General features: G+C 55.5%; 1 protein-coding gene across 1 annotated transcript in view; it reads right to left on the bottom strand.

The window, feature by feature from the left end:
- Positions 1-461: 461 nt before the first annotated feature.
- The window catches only part of UBAC1 (UBA domain containing 1), a 30,539-nt gene continuing 12,047 nt past the window's right edge, over positions 462-18,953 (bottom strand). The window contains exons 4-10 of the mRNA XM_021671441.2: positions 17,523-17,630; positions 16,308-16,410; positions 15,972-16,080; positions 14,973-15,183; positions 9,688-9,774; positions 4,762-4,900; positions 462-1,011 (exon numbers count right to left, since the gene is read on the bottom strand). Coding sequence (XP_021527116.1) covers positions 896-1,011; positions 4,762-4,900; positions 9,688-9,774; positions 14,973-15,183; positions 15,972-16,080; positions 16,308-16,410; positions 17,523-17,630 — 873 coding nt within the window. The 3' untranslated portion in view covers positions 462-895. The remainder of the gene's footprint in view (positions 1,012-4,761; positions 4,901-9,687; positions 9,775-14,972; positions 15,184-15,971; positions 16,081-16,307; positions 16,411-17,522; positions 17,631-18,953) is intronic.

The raw sequence follows: 18,953 nt of genomic DNA, 5'->3' as shown, positions 1-18,953 counted from the left end.
GCGCACCCAGAGCTCAGCTAAGGTTCCCACACGGGTGGGCAGGGCAGGGCAGGGCAGGGGCCGCTTCAGAAGGAGCTGAAAACAAACAGCTCGGAACTGACTGCCCCCAACGAGAATCATGAGCAGAGATCACAAAACACAAAACTCAGTTTCTCATTTTAAGACACAGGTAATGTTTTTAAAAAAGAAATGGAAAAAAAGAGGAGGAGGCCAGAGGCAGGTGGGAGCTGCCGTGCTCAGGCCCAGCACCTGTGTCCCAGGAATACGGGCTCGGCTCCAGTCCCTTAAACCCAATACAACACGAGACTTTGCCGACCAAACGTGGCCACAAGACCGCCCACGTGCTGCGGTGGCCCCGGCGCCCGCCCCGGGTCGGAGCAGCGAGCACGGAGCCGCGGGATGCAGCCTCCCAGGGAGGCACAGGCCCTTCCACAGCACCAAGGAAAGACCAAGACAGGAAGTAGGAAAAGGGACTTTATTTATTAAAGAAAAGTCATCTGCGAGTGACTAGTTAAATGAGCATGCCTGACATTAACGCTCTGGGTTGAAACCTGCCTCCGTCAAATAACAAGTAACACACGGACTCTCCAAGCACACATCTGGGGGCAGTTCAAGTAGCAACTCGAGAGCCCAGAGGAGCACGGGAGGAAGCCACCACTCCACTTCCTAGCGCCACAAGCACTTTTTTGTAAACACTTGTCGGATGCTAAAAATACGGCCTTACACACTACCGCCACCGGAGTTTATAAGCAATCAGATCAGAGCGCAGGAGCAGCGGCGGCGCCACCGACAGTCCAGGGCAGAGGAGCTGAAGTGAGTTTCCAGGCGACGTCCGCTCTGCCCTGGGCTGCGCTGGGGGCTGCTGTGGCCGGACAGCCGAGTGGAGCAGCGCCACCTACGTGCGATTTAGTGTCTGGAAGATTCTAGAGATCTGCAGCATGACAGGACCCGTTTCTGGATCGTTCATCCACTGGGTGCTGTTCAGCGGGTTCTCCAGCATGTCTTCAAATGCTGCAGGAGAAACAGAGCCAGCCTGAGTGCGCACGCCCCCAACTCAGCCCACGGGCCCCGGCGTGACTTTCCTCTTCCGCAGCTTCCTAATGGAGAGGGTGTGTCTCCAGTGCAAACGCCACACAGAGCTCCCTGCTAACTGTGCACTCAGCCTGAAACCCACCCAGCTCGGTCAGATGCGCCGATCAAATCAGGAGATCCGATCACAATCACACACTCAATTCTGGCGGGCAGCCGCCAGGGCTCAAAAATCATCTCCCCCAACAACTCAACTTCCAATCCCACCCTGGGAAGGTCAGCAGATGCGGAAAGGACATACAAAGGCACTGTTGCAAAGTCAACAGTAAGTCAGAAAACCGTAATGCTCAGCCTTAGAAAAACGACTTCTTTAAAACACCAGCACTTTAAAAATGCAGCACAGCACTTCCTCCACATGAAAACGTGGGTCTTCTGAACAGCTTTATACAACTGCTTCCCCGAGCAGCTGCCTTTTAGCAAACAGCTCTCCGCTCCCCACGCTGTGAAGGAGCACACGGTCTGCTGGCTGCCGGCCCCTCTGCCTGATCGACGGCTGCACTCTGACCTGACACCCACGGGAGCACTTCCAGGCTCCAGGCCAAGTGCTCACTACAGGGATTCACAGCCATTCACGGCCCAGGAGCCAGTGGCTGAGCAGAGCTCAGAGTGAACCTGACGGCTCTGTTCATGACTGGACAACCCCCAGGCCCTAAAGCAATCCCTCCTGAAAACCACTTCAAAATCTCAGCAGGAGACCAAGAGAGATGATGCCAACCCGGTGTCTCCGAGAACCAACTATAAGGTACAAAGCAGCTGTTCCCCACACAGGGCGGGAACTCAATCTCCTCTCAACAAACAGCAAAATCAATTCTGGAAGGATCAAAGAGATGAACAAAAAGACGAAGAAAGGGAGTTAAATGTGAAAAACCACACAGACGATTATTTATCTGAGGAAGGACTTTCCTTTTTTAATTTTTTTTGAGACGGAGTCTTGCTTTGTTGCCCAGGCGGGAGTGCAACGGAGTGATCATGGCTCACTGCAGCCTTGAACTCCCAGGCTCAAGTGATCCTCCCGCCTCAGTCTCCTGAGGAGCAGGTGTGCTACCACGCCTGGCTGATTTCTTTTTCTTTTTCTTTTTTTTTAGACGGAGTCTTGCTCTGTTGCCCAGGCTGGAATGTAGTGGCCCATCTAGGATCACTGTAACCTTTGCCTCCCAGGTTCAAGCGATTCTCCTGCCTCAGCCTCCTGAGTAGCTGGGACTACAGGTGCACACCACCACGCCTGGCTAATTTTTGTATTTTTAGTACAGATGGGATTTTACTATATTGGCCAGGCTGGTCTCGAACTCCTGACCTTGTGATCTGCCTGCCTCAGTCTCCCAAAGTGCTGGGATTACAAGTGTGAGCCATAGCACCCGACCTGTTTTTGGGTTTTTTTTTTAGTAGAGAGAAGGTCCTGCTATGTTACTCAGGCTGGTCTTGAACTCCTGAGCTCAAGCAATCATCTCACCTCAGCCTCCCAAAGTGCTAAGATTACAGGCATGAGCCACCATGCCTAACCCGAGGAAAGATTTTCTTCTGTATATCTTAACTTTTGTATGTCAGAGAATGCCACACAAAATTAGAGGGCAAAAACAGTTTATAAAAGGCAACAAAAGTACGTGTCCCTAACATACAAGAAGCTATTAAGAAAGCTCTAAGATGAATATTGCCATTGAGAAACAGATGGGCCAGGCGCAACGGCTTACGTCTTCAATCCCAGCACTCTGAAAGGCAGAGGTGGGAGGCTCACTTGAAGCCAGGAGTTCAAGACCAACCTGAGCAAAAAACACGAGATCCCATCTCAAAAACAACAAAATTGGCTGGGCGTGGTGGTGTGCGCCTATAGTCACAACCACCCAGGAGGATGATGACTTGAGCCCAGGATGTCAGGGCTGCAGTGAGCTGTGACTGCACCACTGCACTCCAGCCTGGGAGCAACACCCTGTCTCCAAAAAAGGAAAGGAAAAAAACCAGAGGACAGGCATAGGCAGCACGTACAAGAAGAAACGCAACAGCTAACAGCAAATACCCAACACTGCCAATAACTAAAAGGAGTACAAATTAAAACAACGGGGGTCTTGTCTATGATATGGAGGCAGGCGAGTGTGTGCTGGGGGCAGATTTTGCATGGGCAGTGGCGCCATCACTGCACTCTAGGCTGGTTGACAGAGCGAGATCATGTTTCTATTAGAAAAAGAAAAAAGGTTTTTGGACAGACCCCAAGGCAGCACACACTGACATCCTAAGGTATACAAACAGCAGGAGAGCTAGGAGGAATATGCTTTCAGTGTGAAAGGAATCACTAAGAATAAAAATAAACTCACAAAAGACCAGTCTCAGGTTTTAGAATTTGGGTACAAAGACGATCCCTACCTCACACCACCCACATACTTCTGGGTAGATTATGGACTTAAATGAGAGAAACTTCAAAGTTTTTGGAAAAAAAATAAAGGAAAATGTATTTCTGACTTTGGGATAGGAGAGTTTTCTTTAAAGGTTCACATTCTAAAAGAAAACACAGACACACTTAAGGACATTAAAACAGAATTCTGCCCATCAGCATGAGTAAATAAGTCAGAAACTAAACAATGGCATCTGCAGCACAAATGATGGGGAAAGGGTCAGGATCTAGGAGGTGAGGACCTTTCTGAATGAATAAGAAAACAGTGCAAGAGAAAAGCAGGCCAAATGCTGAGCAGAGGCCTCTCACAGCCAAGGTCCTACAGGTGGCCAATACGCTTCTGAAAGAAGGCCAGCCTTTAATCAAGATCAGGGCATGGCTGTCACAGCACCAGAGACACCTCCAGCCTACTCAGGTAGCAAAGGCCCTCCCAACGTCCAGGGCCTTGGCTCCTAGGGACCAACAGGAACCCTGCAATCCCAGCCCTAGGTATTCGGCCTAGAAAAACCCTCATCCCAGCTCCTGGCAATGGGAACACTAAGAGCAGCACCACACGCAGACAAGGCCCATCAGATCCCCGGTGCCTTCCGTCAACGAATTACTCCACAACTCCCACAAGAATGCAGTCAGTCAGTCACAGAGGCCTGTTGGAAACGTGATTCTACTTACACAAAGGCAGCAACAAATGAGAGATTGTTTGAGGGACACAAATACGAGAAAACTCTACAGGGAAGCAGAGAGGTAAGCTGTGGCAACAGCGATGGCCACGCTGGAGGGAGGGATAAGGCGTGTGGGGGAGGGGCACCCCAGGCCCAGAGCTGAATGGTAGATACGTGGCTGTTAGTTTTATTCTTTAAAGTTATAGCATCACATATACTTTTGTATGTAGGTATCTCACAATAAAAAGAAACGATTACCAGTGAAGTCCCTGACAAAGAGTAAGACCAAAAGCCCAAACCATGCCTTGTCCTCACGTGAGTTCCTGAGCTGCTGGTGCAGTCTCCACCCTGACGGCCCTCGGAAAGCCACTGGCACCGGTTTTCTGAAGCCTGTATCAGGGTCGTCGCGCAGGAGACAGTCACACTGCAATCAGAACCCGACCTGCAGGCCCCACAGTGACACAGCAGAGCTACACCTGCGGGATGCCAAGGTGCATGGCAGGACATGCCTCCAGGGCACAGAGACCCTCAGCACGGGATGCTCCGCGTCGCCTCCGCGGCACCTGCGTGTCCTGCGAGGGAACAGCCAGCCTCCCCCACCGCGAGTGAGTGTGAAGAAGGTGCACATACCTAGCAATGTTTTCGGGTTGGTCAGGCCCAGCTGCACCACTGGGTTATCCAGGATGGCCTGAAAGAGAGGACTGTCGGGGTCGATGCCCTTGTCCAGCTCCTCCGGGGAGGGCTTCCGGTCCCCCAGCAGCCACTCGCACTGCAAAGCCAAGAGCACCAACGCCACCGTCAGTCTTTCGGTGCCTCTGCAAGACGCCACCAGCAGCAAGCGCGAGGCTGCTCCGGCACCCTGCTGTGAGTTCCTGTTGAGGCCCCCAGGCTGCTCTGACTGGATGGGACCCTACCATGAAGACACACCCAGCCCAGATTCACTGCTGTGCATTTCAGACCAGGCCAGAGAGAGAAGGAAGGGCCAGTCTGCTTTTCTTTGCAGACCTTGGCATTGCAGAGATCACTGACTGCTGCCGCTTCTCCGGTTACCTGGGCCAGCATGGTCCACCCAGGAGCGCTGGGAAGATAATTAACAAACGCACCAAGCACCCAGCTTGCCCGTGGTCCTGTTACGGGCCGTCAGTAGTGTTGGAGACGTTAGGGTACAGGCTCCTCATCTCCATCTCAGAGTTGTGAGCTGCCAGCTCCGCTGCTTAGTGGGGGGTGGTGTCGGCCACCATGGGGCCCTCCCCAGGCAGAGCTCCATCAGCCCAGCTGGCACACAGGCACAGGACGGGAATCATTCTGAGTCAGTTTAATACTATAAATGGGCTGGGTGTGGTGGCTCATGCATGTAATCCCAGCACTTCAGAAGCCAAAGCAGGAGGAAGAATTAAAGCCAGGAGTTCAAGACCAGCCTGAGCAACAAAGGGAGATCTTGTCTCTAAAAAACTAAAATCGATTAGCCGAGCGTGGTTGTGCATGCCTGTGGTCCCAGCTACTCAGGAGGCTGAGGCAGGAGGATTGCTCGGGCCCAGGAGGTCGAGGCTGCAGTGAGCGTGATCACACAGCTGCACTCCAGCCTGAGGGACAGGGTGAGACCCTGACTCCAAAAACAATTAAAAAAAAAAAAGACAAATGTACAAATTACCTATCCATAGAGTATGTACATATAAGGCACCGTTTCAGAAAGACAAAGCCTAGGCTGGGCGCAGTGGCACACGCCTGTGATCCCAGCACTTTGGGAGGCAGGCAGATCACGAGGTCAGGAGTTCAATACCAGCCTGACCAACATGGTGAAACCCCGTGTCTACCAAAAATACAAAAAAAATTAGCTGGGCGTGGTGGTGCATGACTGCAATCCTAGCTACCTGGAAGGCTGAGACGGGAGAACTGCCTGAACCTGGGAGGCAGAGGCTGCGGTGAGCCGACGTCACGCCACTGCACTCCAGCCTGGGCAACAAGAGAAAGCCTCCATCTCAAAAAAAAAAAGACTAGAATTTTGTGTTTTTAAATTTTTGTATTCTTTGAGACAGCTATCCTATTATCTCACTTAAACAGCCACACACTTCACTGCACGTGAAAGCAAGCAAACACACGGCCTCCACCATGCACAGGCAGTCAGGAGTGACGCTCCCAGCACCCACCCAGCCCACCACTCACTCACCCAGCCCAGCACTCACTCATCCAGCCCAGCACTGACTCACCACAGCCCAGCACTCACTCATCCAGCCCAGCACTCACTCACCCAGCTGAGCACTCACTCACCACAGCCCAGCACTCAGTCACCACAGCCTGACACTCACTTACCACAGCCCAGCACTCACTCACCACAGCCCAGCACTCACTCACCACAGCCCAGCACTCACTCACCACAGCCCAGCACTCACTCATCCAGCCCAGCACTCAGTCACCCAGCTGAGCACTCACTCACCACAGCCCAGCACTCAGTCACCACAGCCTGACACTCACTTACCACAGCCCAGCACTCACTCACCCAGCCAAGCACTCACCACAGCCCAGTACTCACTCACAACAGCCTAACACTCACTCACCACAGCCCAGCACTCACTTACCCAGCCTAGCACACACTCACCGAGCCCAGCACTCACTCACTGAGCCCAGCACACACTCACCACAGCCTGACACTCAGACCAGCGCTGACTTACCCAGCCCAGCACTCACTCACCACAGCCCAGCACCCAGCCCAGCACTCACTCACCACAGCCCAGCCCTCACCACAGTCCAGTACTCACTCACCACAGCCCAGCACTGACTCACCCAGCCCAACACTCACTCACCACAGCCCAGCACTCACTCAGCCAGCCCAGCACTCACTCACAATAGCCCAGGACCCACTCACCCAGCCCACCACTCACTCACCCAGCCCAGCACTCACTCACACAGCCCAGCATTCACTCACCACAGCCCAGCACTCACTCACCACAGCCCAGCACTGACTCACCCAGCCCAACACTCACTCACCACAGCCCAGCACTCACTCAGCCAGCCCAGCACTCACTCACAATAGCCCAGGACCCACTCACCCAGCCTACCACTCACTCACCCAGCCCAGCACTCACCCAGCCCAGGACTAACTGACCCAGCCCAGCACTCACTCATCCAGCCCAGCACTCACCCAGCCCAGGACTCACTCACCCAGCCCAGCATTCACTCACCAGAGCCCAGCACTGACTCACCACAGCCCAGCACTGACAGCCCAGCACTTACCACAGCCCAGCACTGACTCACCACAGCCCAGCACTGACAGCCCAGCACTCACCACAGCCCAGCACCCACTCACCCAGACCAGCACTCACTCACCACAGCCCAGCACTCACTCAGCCCAGGACTCACTCACCCAGCCCAGCACTTACTCTCCACAGCCCAGCACTCACTCACCACAGCCCAGTACTCACTCACCACAGCCCAGCACTCACCCAGCCCAGCACTCACTCACCACAGCCTGACACTAACTCACCCAGACACTCACTCACCCAGCCCAGCACCCACTCACCACAGCCCAGCACTCACACAGCACAGCCCAGCACTCACTCAACACAGCCCAGCACTCACCACAGCCCAGCACTCGCTCACCCAGCACAGCACTCACTCAACAGAGCCCGACACTCACTCACCAGAGTCCAGCATTCACCCAGCCCAGCACTCACTCACCACAGTCCAGCACTCACCCAGCCCAGCACTCACGCACCACAGCCCAGCACTCACCCAGCCCAGCACTCACTCACCACAGCCTGACACTCACCCAGACACTCACTCACCCAGCCCAGCACCCACTCACCACAGCCCAGCACTCACACAGCACAGCCCAGCACTCACTCAACACAGCCCAGCACTCACCACAGCCCAGCACTCACTCACCCAGCGCAGCACTCACTCAACAGAGCCCGACACTCACTCACCACAGTCCAGCATTCACCCAGCCCAGCACTCACTCACCACAGCCCAGCACTCACCCAGCCCAGTACTCACTCACCACAGCCCAACACTCACTCACCCAGCCCAGCACTCATTCACCACAGCCCAACACTCACTCACCCAGCCCAGCACCCACTCACCCAGCCCAGCACCCACTCACCATGGGCCAAAACTCACTCACCACGACCCAGAACTCACTCACCATGGCCCAGCACTCACTCACATGGCCTAGCACTCACTCACACGGCCTAGCACTCACTCACACGGCCCAACACTCACTCACCATGGCCCAGCACTCACTCACATGGCCCAGCACTCACTCACCATGGCCCAGCACTCACTCACATGGCCCAGCACTCACTCACCTGGCCCAACACTCACCCAGCCCAGGACTCACTCACCTAGCCCAGCCCTCACTCACCCAGCCCAGCACTCACCCAGCCCAGCACTCACTCACCCAGCCCAGCACTCACTCACCCAGCCCAGTACTCACTCATCAGAGCCCAGCACTCACTCACCAGATCCCAGCACTCACCCAGCCCAGCACTGATTCACCACAGCGCACCACTCACCCAGCCCAGGACTCACCCAGCTTAGCACTCACTCACCCAGCCAGGGACTCACTCACCACAGCCCAGCACTCACTCACCCAGCCCAGCACTCACTCACCATGGCCCAGCACTCACTCACCCAGCACTCACTCACCACAGCCCAGCAGTCACTCACTACAGTCCAGCACTCGCCCAGCCCAGCACTCACTCACCACAGCCCAGCACTCACTAACCACAGCCCAGCAATCACCACATCCTGATACTCACTCACTTAGCCCAGCACTCACTCACCCAGCCCAGCACTCACCCAGCCCAGCACTCACTCACCACATCCCAGCACTCACCCAGCCCAGCACTCACTCACCACAGCCCAGTACTCACCCAGCTCAGCACTCACTCACCACGGCCCAGCACTCACTCACCCAGCCCGGCACTCACTCACCACGGCCCAGCACTCACTCACCCAGCCCGGCACTCACTCACCCAGCCCGGCACTCACTCACCACGGCCCAGCACTCACTCACCCAGCCCGGCACTCACTCACCCAGCCCGGCACTCACTCACCACGGCCCAGCACTCACTCACCCAGCCCGGCACTCACTCACCACGGCCCAGCACTCACTCGCCCAGCCCAGCACTCACTCACCCAGCCAGGGACTCACTCACCACAGCCCAGCACTCACTCACCCAGCTCGGCACTCACCACGGCCCAGCACTCACTCACCCAGCCCGGCACTCACTCACCCAGCCCGGCACTCACTCACCCAGCCCGGCACTCACTCACCACGGCCCAGCACTCACTCACCCAGCCCGGCACTCACTCACCACGGCCCAGCACTCACTCGCCCAGCCCAGCACTCACTCACCCAGCCAGGGAATCACTCACCACAGCCCAGCACTCACTCACCCAGCTCGGCACTCACTCACCACGGCCCAGCACTCACTCACCCAGCCCGGCACTCACTCACCCAGCCCAGCACTCACTCACACAGCCCAGCACTCACTCACTGCTGCCCGACACTCACTCACCCAGCCCAGCACTCACTCACTGCTGCCCGACACTCACCGCAGCGTTCTGCTGGTTGTTGTTCACTCTGAGGGCGTCTATCACCTCCTTCTCGTCGAACCCCATCTCCATCAGGGAAATGACGGCCTAGAGGAGAACACAGCTGTGAGCTTGCTGCATGGCAGGAGGCCGAGGAACCAGCGCCCACATACAGGGAGGCCGCCCTGCTCCACAGCACCCCAGCAGAGGGGCTCCAAACAGCACCGGACGTTCTCCGTCCACGTTCTCCCCCATCACAGCTCTACTGAAACACATCTTGGTGTGAGGCATCCTAAAGTTTAAGCCCAGGAAGTGCGGGTCTGACTGCAGTCAGCAGAGCCAGGGGGTCAGTGCAGCCCCCGGGCTTGTCTTCAGGGAGCCGCAGGTTGTGGCAGGCAGAAGCACATCGCTCACGTGGACACGAGGCAGTCAGGCCAACCTCAGACTCTTTCAGGTTTGTCCCGGTGACCACGTGGATAAGACTATCTCGGCAGCCACTGCAGGCTGACCCCAGAGGGCCTTGTTAGCCGAGAGTACGCGGCACTAATGAAGACCACGTCAGAAAATGCAATTTCAATGCAAACAAACATGTCATTGTGATCTGTGAAAAAAGGTTTTATTCAGATTTTTATCTTAGAAAATCTTAACACTAATTTTTTAACTTTCACTATTGAACAAAACTTAAGCTACAACTAAACATATGCTAATCATTCTGGGGGAAGGACATACATTCTCTGGACAGCAATCATGTAACGAGATAATACACCCTTTACCCTGGAGATTTATAACACAATGTTTAAAGGGGTCCATTTAAAAAAAATAGAATAAAATGAAGGCTTCATCAAAATTTCAAGGGCCACTCCTAATCCCTGAAAGGTCAGACCCCCACTCTCTTGAAGCCCCCAGAGTCCTCTCTCTCTTTGGCAGTTTTCCGGCCACCATGAGCTGGTCTCAGGGTGCTGGCCCCACAGAGCTTCCAGCACCCCCCAGGCTGACTTCATGCAGCACCACGCCCCATGGACCGTGCACGTCCACAGCCAGTCTGAACTGTACTGTCAGATGCTTCAAAGAGAACCGGGTAGAACAAGACTTCAGCTATGGGTAGAGCTCAGGAAGGATGCTGGCTGGAGAGAAATGTGTGCATGGTCAGTTCAAAAGTCCCAGCCAGGTGCGGTGGTTCATGTGTGCAATGCCAGCACCTTGGGAGGCTGAGGCAGGTGGATCACTTGAGGTCAGGAATTCGAGACCTGCCTGGCCAAAGTGGGGAAACCCTATCTCTACTAAAAATACAAAAATTAGCTGGGCGTGGTGGCACGCACCTGTAATCCCAGCTACCTGGGAGATTGAGGCAGGAGAATTGCTGGAACCCGGCAGGTGGAGGTTGCAGTAAGCTGAGACAGCACCACTGCACTGCAGCCTAGGTGACAGAGCGAGACTCGGTCTCAACAAAAAAAAAGTCTGCTTCTTCTATTTATGGCCCATCGCACTTGCCTTCCTGAGCCACATCCTAAGTCCAGGAGCTCCAACAATGAATGAACTCTGGAAGAAGAACCCACCATACAATATTTTGATATCAAAGTCATACAAAATAGCCTGGAATCTACTGACTTCAAAAACAGGAAGCCCTTGCCCTCATTTCTACCTCAGCCCAGGAAACAATCCCCAGTACTTCTGGGGCAACACCTGGCAGCCCCACCCTGCCTCCCAGCGCATGGGGGCAAAGACGTGGGCAGCTTTGGGAGAGGGGCCTTGCACTCTCGGGCCCTGCCAGCTCTGCCCCTGGACAGCAGGTACGTACCCTGTCCACCACTGGGAGGGGAGGGGCGGCGGGAAGGCTGTCTGGCCTCAAGTCAGAGCTCTCCAACCCTTTCCCGGTAACTAAGCCAGTATCTCGATCCTGATCAGACCACTGCCTGATCTCACAACTTGGAAAGAAGCTGAAGGTAGAAGGGCTGACATGCTGGCCCCTCAAGCCCGGACCACCCTGAATGACTGTCGTCAAAGAAGACATTCTACGGAATATTCTGACACAGAGAGATGACCAGAAGTAATGGCAATGGGGAGGATTTTGGGAAAATGAGCACATTAAAATTGTGAAGAATGAGCACCTGTATTTAACAAAAAGGTGGCCGGGAGCGGTGGCTCACGTCTATAATCCCAGCACTTTGGGAGGCAGAGGCGGGTGGATCACGAGGTCAAGAGATCGAGACCATGAACATGGTGAAACCTTGTCTCTACTAAATATACAAAAAATTAGCTGGGCATGGTGGTGCGCGCCTGTAGTCCCAGCTACTCGGGAGGCTGAGGCAGGAGAATTGCTTGAACCCAGGAGGCTGAGGTAGTGGTGAGCCGAGATCGCACCATTGCACTCCAGCCTGGGTAACAACAGCAAAACTCCGTCTCAAAAAAAAAGAAAAAAAAAAAGGCTTAAGATGCCAAGAAAGAATATGCGTAACAACCTCTCGGAGCCCGTGCAGAACCACAACACAGGAGCGTGCCAAGTCCAACCTCAGAGCACGAAGGACCAGCTGGAGAGCGGCCGCTCCGCCCAGACAGGCTTCCAGGATCACGTGGACTTGGCTCCCTGGGAGTCAAGGAGAGCGAGACAAATGTCCTGCTACACCTAGAAATGCTAGATGAAAGTAAAGCAAAAATGCTTTCAGGCGGGCACACTGGCTCATGCCTGGAATTCCAGCACTTTGGGAGCCCGAGGCAGGAGGACCACTTGAGGCCAGGAGTTCAGGACCAGCCTGGGCAACACAGGGAGATCCCTATCTGTACACAATTTTTAAAATTAACAAATTAGCCTGGCGTGGTGGTGCATACCTGCGAGAGCTACTCAGGAGACTGAGGTGGCTACGAGGATCATTTGAGCCGAAGAGGTCACGGCTGCGGTGAGCCATGACTGTGCCACTGCACTCCAGCCTGGGTGACAGAGTGAAACTCTGTCTCAAAAGAAAAAAAAAGACGAAATGAAACTTTTAAATGTGTAACTAAACTCACAAGAAAGGGATATCCATAAGTGATAAAAACCAAGAAGGAACAGACAGAAAGCTAGCCCCGTGAGAGGGTGTGAGCAGGGCTGCCCGGAGGGTCGGGTCTGATGTCCGCACCTTGGGCCCATGGGAGGTAGGGAGTGGGAACTGAGACCCTCACTCAAAACCAGGACCCTGAAAAGATGAGAAGACGGACTAGAAAAGCATTTGTCTCAACAGGATCTAACTGAACTGAAGAGCTTCTGCACAGTGAAAAAATCTACGCTCAGAGTGAGCAGACAACCTGCGGAATGGGAAAACATTTCTGCGATCCAGCCATCTGACGAAGGGCTGACATCCCGAATCTACATGGAATAAACACATTTACAAGAAACAACCATCCCCAATAAAAAGTGGGCAAAGGACAGACATATCAGACACTTCTCAAAAGAAGACATCTGGCTGGGCACAGCAGCTCACACCTATAATCCCAGCACTTTGGGAGGCGGAAGCAGGCAGATCACTTGAGGTTGGGAGTTTGAGAGCAGCCTGGCCAACGTGGGGAAACCATGTCTCCACTAAAACTACAAAAATCAGCTCGGCATGGTGGTGTGCGCCTGTAGTCCCAGGTACTCGGGAGGCTGAGGCAGGAGAATCAACTGAACCTGGGAGGTGTAGGTTGCAGTGAGCCCGTGCCACTGCACTCCAGCCTGGGCAACGGAGCAAAATTCAACATCACTGATCATTAGAGAAATGCAAATCAAAACCACAATGAGATACCATCTCATGCCAGTCAGAATGATGATTAAAAAGTCAAGAAGCTACAGATGCTGGTGAGGCTGTGGAGAAACAGGACGCTTTCACACAGTTGGCAGGAACGCAAATTAGTTCAACCACTATGGAAGACAGTGTGGCACGTGGTGATTCCTCAGAGACACAGAAACAGAAAAGCCATTTGACCCTGCAATTCCACTACTGGGTATATACCCACAGGAATAGAAATCATTCTATTATAAAGATACATGCACACGTATGTTCACTGCAGCACCAGTCCCAACAGCAAAGACACGGAATCAACCGAAATGCCCATGGATAAGGAAAGAAACCAGACAGACAGGGTCAAGAAAACGTGGGACACAGACGCCATGGAATACTACGCAGCCATAAAAAGGAACGAGAGCCATCCTCGGCAAACTAACAGAGGAACAGAAAACCAAACACCTCACGTATTCAGGTGGAGCTGAGAAATGAGAACGCAGGGAGGGGAACAGCACACACGGGGCCTGTCAGGGGTCGCAGAGGGAGAGCATCAGGGTAAATAGCTAAGGCATCCTGGTCTTGATACCCAGGTGATGGGCTGACAGGTGCAGCAAACCACCATGGCACATGCTTACCTGTGTAACAAACCTGCACATCCTGCACGTGTATCCCAGAACTTAAATTAAATTACATTTTAAAAGAAAGAGAGAAAACCATTTGTCTTCACGGACCCTGTGCAGGGAAGACCTGAGCTGGGAAGCCAGGGGTCACACTGCAGGGCGTTGGGGGCAGGGGCCCCACTCAAAACCAGCAGAAGCAAACTCGGAATCACCCCAGGTGGATGTCCACAGCCTGGCCACACGAACTCCACGGAAAACATGAGCCCCGAAGGTGGGGCCACAGTGCAACGTCGCACACCCCAAGGAAACAACCGAGGCCACACGTGAGAGGAGGAGAGCGTGCAGACAGAGACGCCTGGGGGAGTGGGTCTACCGCCTAAGCACGTGGGACAGAACCTCAAAGCAGGAAGGAAACTCGCATCGAAGAACAGGAGAGTGAAGGAAGAACAGGGACACTCGGTGACATCAACCACGCGGTGCCAGCGAGGAAGGTCCACACGCACAGGCGCAGGGACCCTTCAGCCCTCTGCAGACAGCGCCACAGAAGCGGTTGGCCAGCCTGAGCCGCCCCTCGCTCAGGGGCAACCCCCGGCAAACGAGCCTCTGGTCTCTGGACAGGGCCTCCCCCCACAGAGAGGCTGCTGAACGGGTGCAGCTTGTGGTCCACAGGAACTGTAAAATGGCGAGGTTTTCAAAAGATGACAAATGTGGGGACACAGAGGACACTGAGCCGGGGCCGCCTGGATTCAAGCAAGGATAACGCACAGGCATGCTCAGGAACTCGGGCCACAGACCCCAGGCCCGCCTGTAAACGCCTTCCCCAGCTTCTCTCTCTCCTGCGACAAGAGCCAGCTCAGCCCAAGGTCAGCCTCGCAGCCCCAGTCTCCTTTACATGGTGCGACCTCAAGGGAAGACACAGCGACTGCCCGGCGACAGGTCTAGTAACACATACCCGAGCGTCGGCCCGAAACTCCCTTTTCCTCCGGATCTTCTTGAAGATTTCCGTGAGCTCATCTCTGGCCTCCTCGTCGGTGCTGCTGGCTCCTGCGGCGGCTGCCTCGGCCCCCTCGGCCCCTGAGGGAGCTTGGCCTGGAAGAGGCGTGTCAATGGTCGGGTCTTCTGCGTGTTCGATGAGCCACTCCATGGCCTGAGGCACCGACATGCTGCAAGGCAAAAGACTCTTTCCAACACCCCCAGCCTAATGGACCTTCCCCTCCTGTCCGCTCCCAGGAAGTAGACAGGACCTTCTTCACCTCCTCTCCCCTCCTCTCCTCTCTTGTCTTCTTTCCAACACCCCCAGCCTAACGGACCTTCCCCTCCTGTCCACTCCCAGGAAGTGGACAGGACCTTCTTCGCCTCCTCTCCTGTCTTCTTTCCAACACCCCCAGCCTAATGGAGCAGGGCCTTTGCCTCCCGTCCATTCCCAGGAAGAGCCTCGGCTATGGCAGTGACTTCTCCAGTATCAGCCACTGACCCTTACAGTGAGAAACTGAATTCACACAGGTGCAGCTGAAGCTCAGGTCCTCGCCTGAAACTGCCTTGAGACCCTGGGCAGAAACCGAAGCTCATTTCTAAGGAGAGGCAAGCGGACCCAGAGGTCTCTGCTGAGAGCTTAGGTATGGCTGCCCCGGGCTTACGGATGACTCATTTTAGATCTGAACACAGAGGCAGGGCAGGTAACTCACACGGGAACCCAGAGAAGACTGTTAGAGGCTTCGCCTGCAGTTCTCATACAACGGCCCAGAGGATTCGCAGGACGACTGTTCTCTCACATGCACCCCAAAAACGCTTTGGAGGCACACATTTAAGGAACCTCTTCAAAACCCCATACATATTAGAAATGATTCCGCCAAACAGAGAGTTTAGGGTGGGAGGACGTCACCCACAGGGGGAGCCCCACAGGACCAGGCCCCACGTGTCTCTGGCAAGGGCAGGGGTGACTCCCACGCACTGGTTCAGCTGAAGGGCCTTGGTGGCTCTGGTCTCGGGAAAGCCCATCTCCGTGAGCTGCCGCAGGGCAGCCTCGTCCACGCGCTCATCCTCATCCTCGTCCAGCATCGCTGAGGGGAGACGACAGGGTCACGAGGGCTGCAGCCTTGGGCTCAGGGGCCTTATCTGAGCACAAACATTTCCAGCAATTATCTGAGACCTCCCAGTATCTGAGCTCCACCTGCCCGCCCACCCTCGGGCGTATAGACAGGAGTGAGGCAGCCCCCAGGCCCTCATCAGCACGGAGGCTCCACAGGGCGAGAATGCAGCACCTGCTGTCACCGGGGTTGGCTCATACCATTTGCCTTCTTAAACAATTCCACCGCATCCGGGTTCAGCGCTAACAGCTTCTGCGCCACATCGATGAGAGACACCAGTATCTTCCGGAGTTCTGTCTGGAACTGTGGTGAAAAAAAGATCAGTTCTCTAACTGTGCAGCAGACCTGCTTGGATGTATCGGATGCGTGACTTGCTCCCCCGTCCTGCAACTGTGATTCTGAGAGCAGAGATGACACTGCCTTCCTGCAACACAGCAGGATCAGCCGAGGACAACTCGGGGGATCAGCAGGGCCAAGAGCCTCCCCGCAGGTGGGAATGAAGCCAGCAGAAAGGGACAGGGACGCCCGGTGACGGTCACTCAGCGCTGGCCTGATGCTCAGCCTGGGCCGGTGACAAAACCATCGGCCCAGCTGGTGCAGGTGCGGGGCAAGCTGAAGCCCCTTCTCGGCTTCACTGAAGAACACAGACTGATCTGAGGCTCCACAGCCAAGAGTCTGCCAGCCCCCGGCGGAGGTGTGGCTGCCACTCAGCGTCTGCAGCGGCCTGTCACTGTCCTCCCCCCACAGGAGTGCTGGGACAGACCAGAGACGCCCTCCAGGACAGCTCCTGGCTACGGGGCCTAGAGGTCGGGGGTCAGCCATCCCTTCTCTCACATAAGCATAAGCCTTGGTGCGGACACCACTCTAGAGAAATACCTCTGAGCCGGACACACACAAGATGGGAGAAACACACGCTGGCCACTGGGGAAAAGCCACAGTGCCCTGGTCAGCACGGAACTCAGAGACCCCAAGAAGTTCACTCTTAAAACGAACCAGTGGTCAGGGCAGGGCCCTTAGGTCGGACTGGCATCAGATGAAGTTGGAAGCCAGCAGTCCTCCCACCCTGGCACAGCTCATGCCTGCCCTGTCTACTGGGGCGCCCACGTGAGCACTGCAAACACTTTTCTTTTTTAACTTAGAGCGTTCTGATCCAAACTAACTCACGGGTTCAGATTTCTAAGAGTTTTGCCAAACTCAGGGCCTGACTGAAGTTTCCCCAGGGGAATCTATCTTTTTGGTCCTGCCTTCAGACGGCTTTCCAACTTCTTACTTAGAAATCATTTTCAATTTACAGAAAACATGCAAAGTAGCACAGTGCTGTAGAGCCCTCACCGGCTTCCCCAAAGACTTCTAGGGAATCGGCTCCCGCCGCCCCGCCCCGCGGGGACCCCATGCCGCTCTGGGCCGACACTCACGTCTCTCATGTTGGTCTGGACCACGGCTCTGTCCATGTTGTGGGAGGGCAGGTTGGCAGTGGCCCGGAGGATGGCATCTTTATCTGGAGCTTTCTGGTCTTGTTTTTTCTACACAGAAAAGTAACCGGAAAGTCAGAGATAAATGGAAAAGCAGAAAAGGCGAGGTGAGGAAAACTGAGTCAGCGGAGTCCTGCCCAGGAAAGACTCCGTCCCCCTTAGGAGCCAGAGGTGTAAACTCCTTGATGAGCTGGGAGAGCCCAGAGAGCTCTGGGCAAGGCCCCGGGACAGCAGACGAGCTGTGATGCCGAGGACGCAACTGCTCTGCCGTAAATGAGTGAAGCGGTCGGTGAGGGGCAGAGCGGGAGCAAGGGCCACAGAACAACCGTCACATGGGGCTGCAGCCAGGGAGGCGACTCCAGAGGAAGCACCCGGCCTGCAACTGAGCCCTGAGGCCAAAACCGCGAACTCATCTCCGCTCCTTCTGGAAGCTCCTGAGGCTCAGTAATGGCGATAGAAACTCACAAGAACAAAAAACGACGGGAGAGGAAGAGAGCCGGAGGAGTGACAGCACGTTCTCACAAGGCGGCCGAGGACGGAGGGACCAGCAGAGCTGCAAAGGCTCAGGTCAAGAGCAGAGCATGAACGCAAGTCCGTTCCAGCCTCCTAGAACTGCATCGGTGGCAAGGGACAGGGAGCGAGCCTCAGGAGCTAGCGCTCCATCCCCTGCCACCCTGCCCTACACTCCCCTGCCACCCAGCCCTGCCGGCAACTCCCAGAGAGCTGGGCTTGAGACCCCGAGCCAAGGGCCCTAGGCTCATGAGAGGGAAAGCAGCACCCCCAGCACCATCGACAGCAGCCGGGGTGTGGGACAGGGACAGGGAGGCCCAGCAGCAGGGGTGAGGGACAGGGACAGGGAGACCAGCAGCAGGGGTGAGGGGCAGGGACAGGGAGACCAGCAGCAGGGGTGAGGAGCAGGGAGACCAGCAGCAGGGGTGAGGAGCAGGGACAGGGAGACCAGCAGCAGGGGTGAGGGACAGGGACAGGGAGACTAGCAGCAGGGGTGAGGGACAGGGAGACCAGCAGCAGGGGTGAGGGGCAGGGAGACCAGCAGTAGGGGTGAGGGGCAGGGAGGCCCAGCAGCAGGGGTGAGGGACAGGGAGACCAGCAGGAGGGGTGAGGGACAGGGAGGCCCAGCAGCAGGGGTGAGGGACAGGGAGGCCCAGCAGCAGGGGTGAGGGGCAGGGATAGGGAGACCAGCAGCAGGGGTGAGGGACAGGGAGACCAGCAGCAGGGGTGAGGGACAGGGAGACCAGCAGCAGGGGTGAGGGGCAGGGACAGGGAGACCATCAGCAGGGGTGAGGGACAGGGAGACCAGCAGCAGGGGTGAGGGGCAGGGAGACCAGCAGTAGGGGTGAGGGGCAGGGAGGCCCA

Source organism: Aotus nancymaae, unplaced genomic scaffold (genome assembly GCF_030222135.1).
Source record: "Aotus nancymaae isolate 86718 unplaced genomic scaffold, 86718_ANA_hifiasm-v0.15.2.pri h1tg000063l, whole genome shotgun sequence".
Classification (NCBI taxonomy): Eukaryota; Metazoa; Chordata; class Mammalia; order Primates; family Aotidae; genus Aotus; species Aotus nancymaae.
The sequence above is the reverse complement of the archived record's forward strand: the minus strand, read 5'-3'. Positions and strand labels throughout refer to the sequence as shown.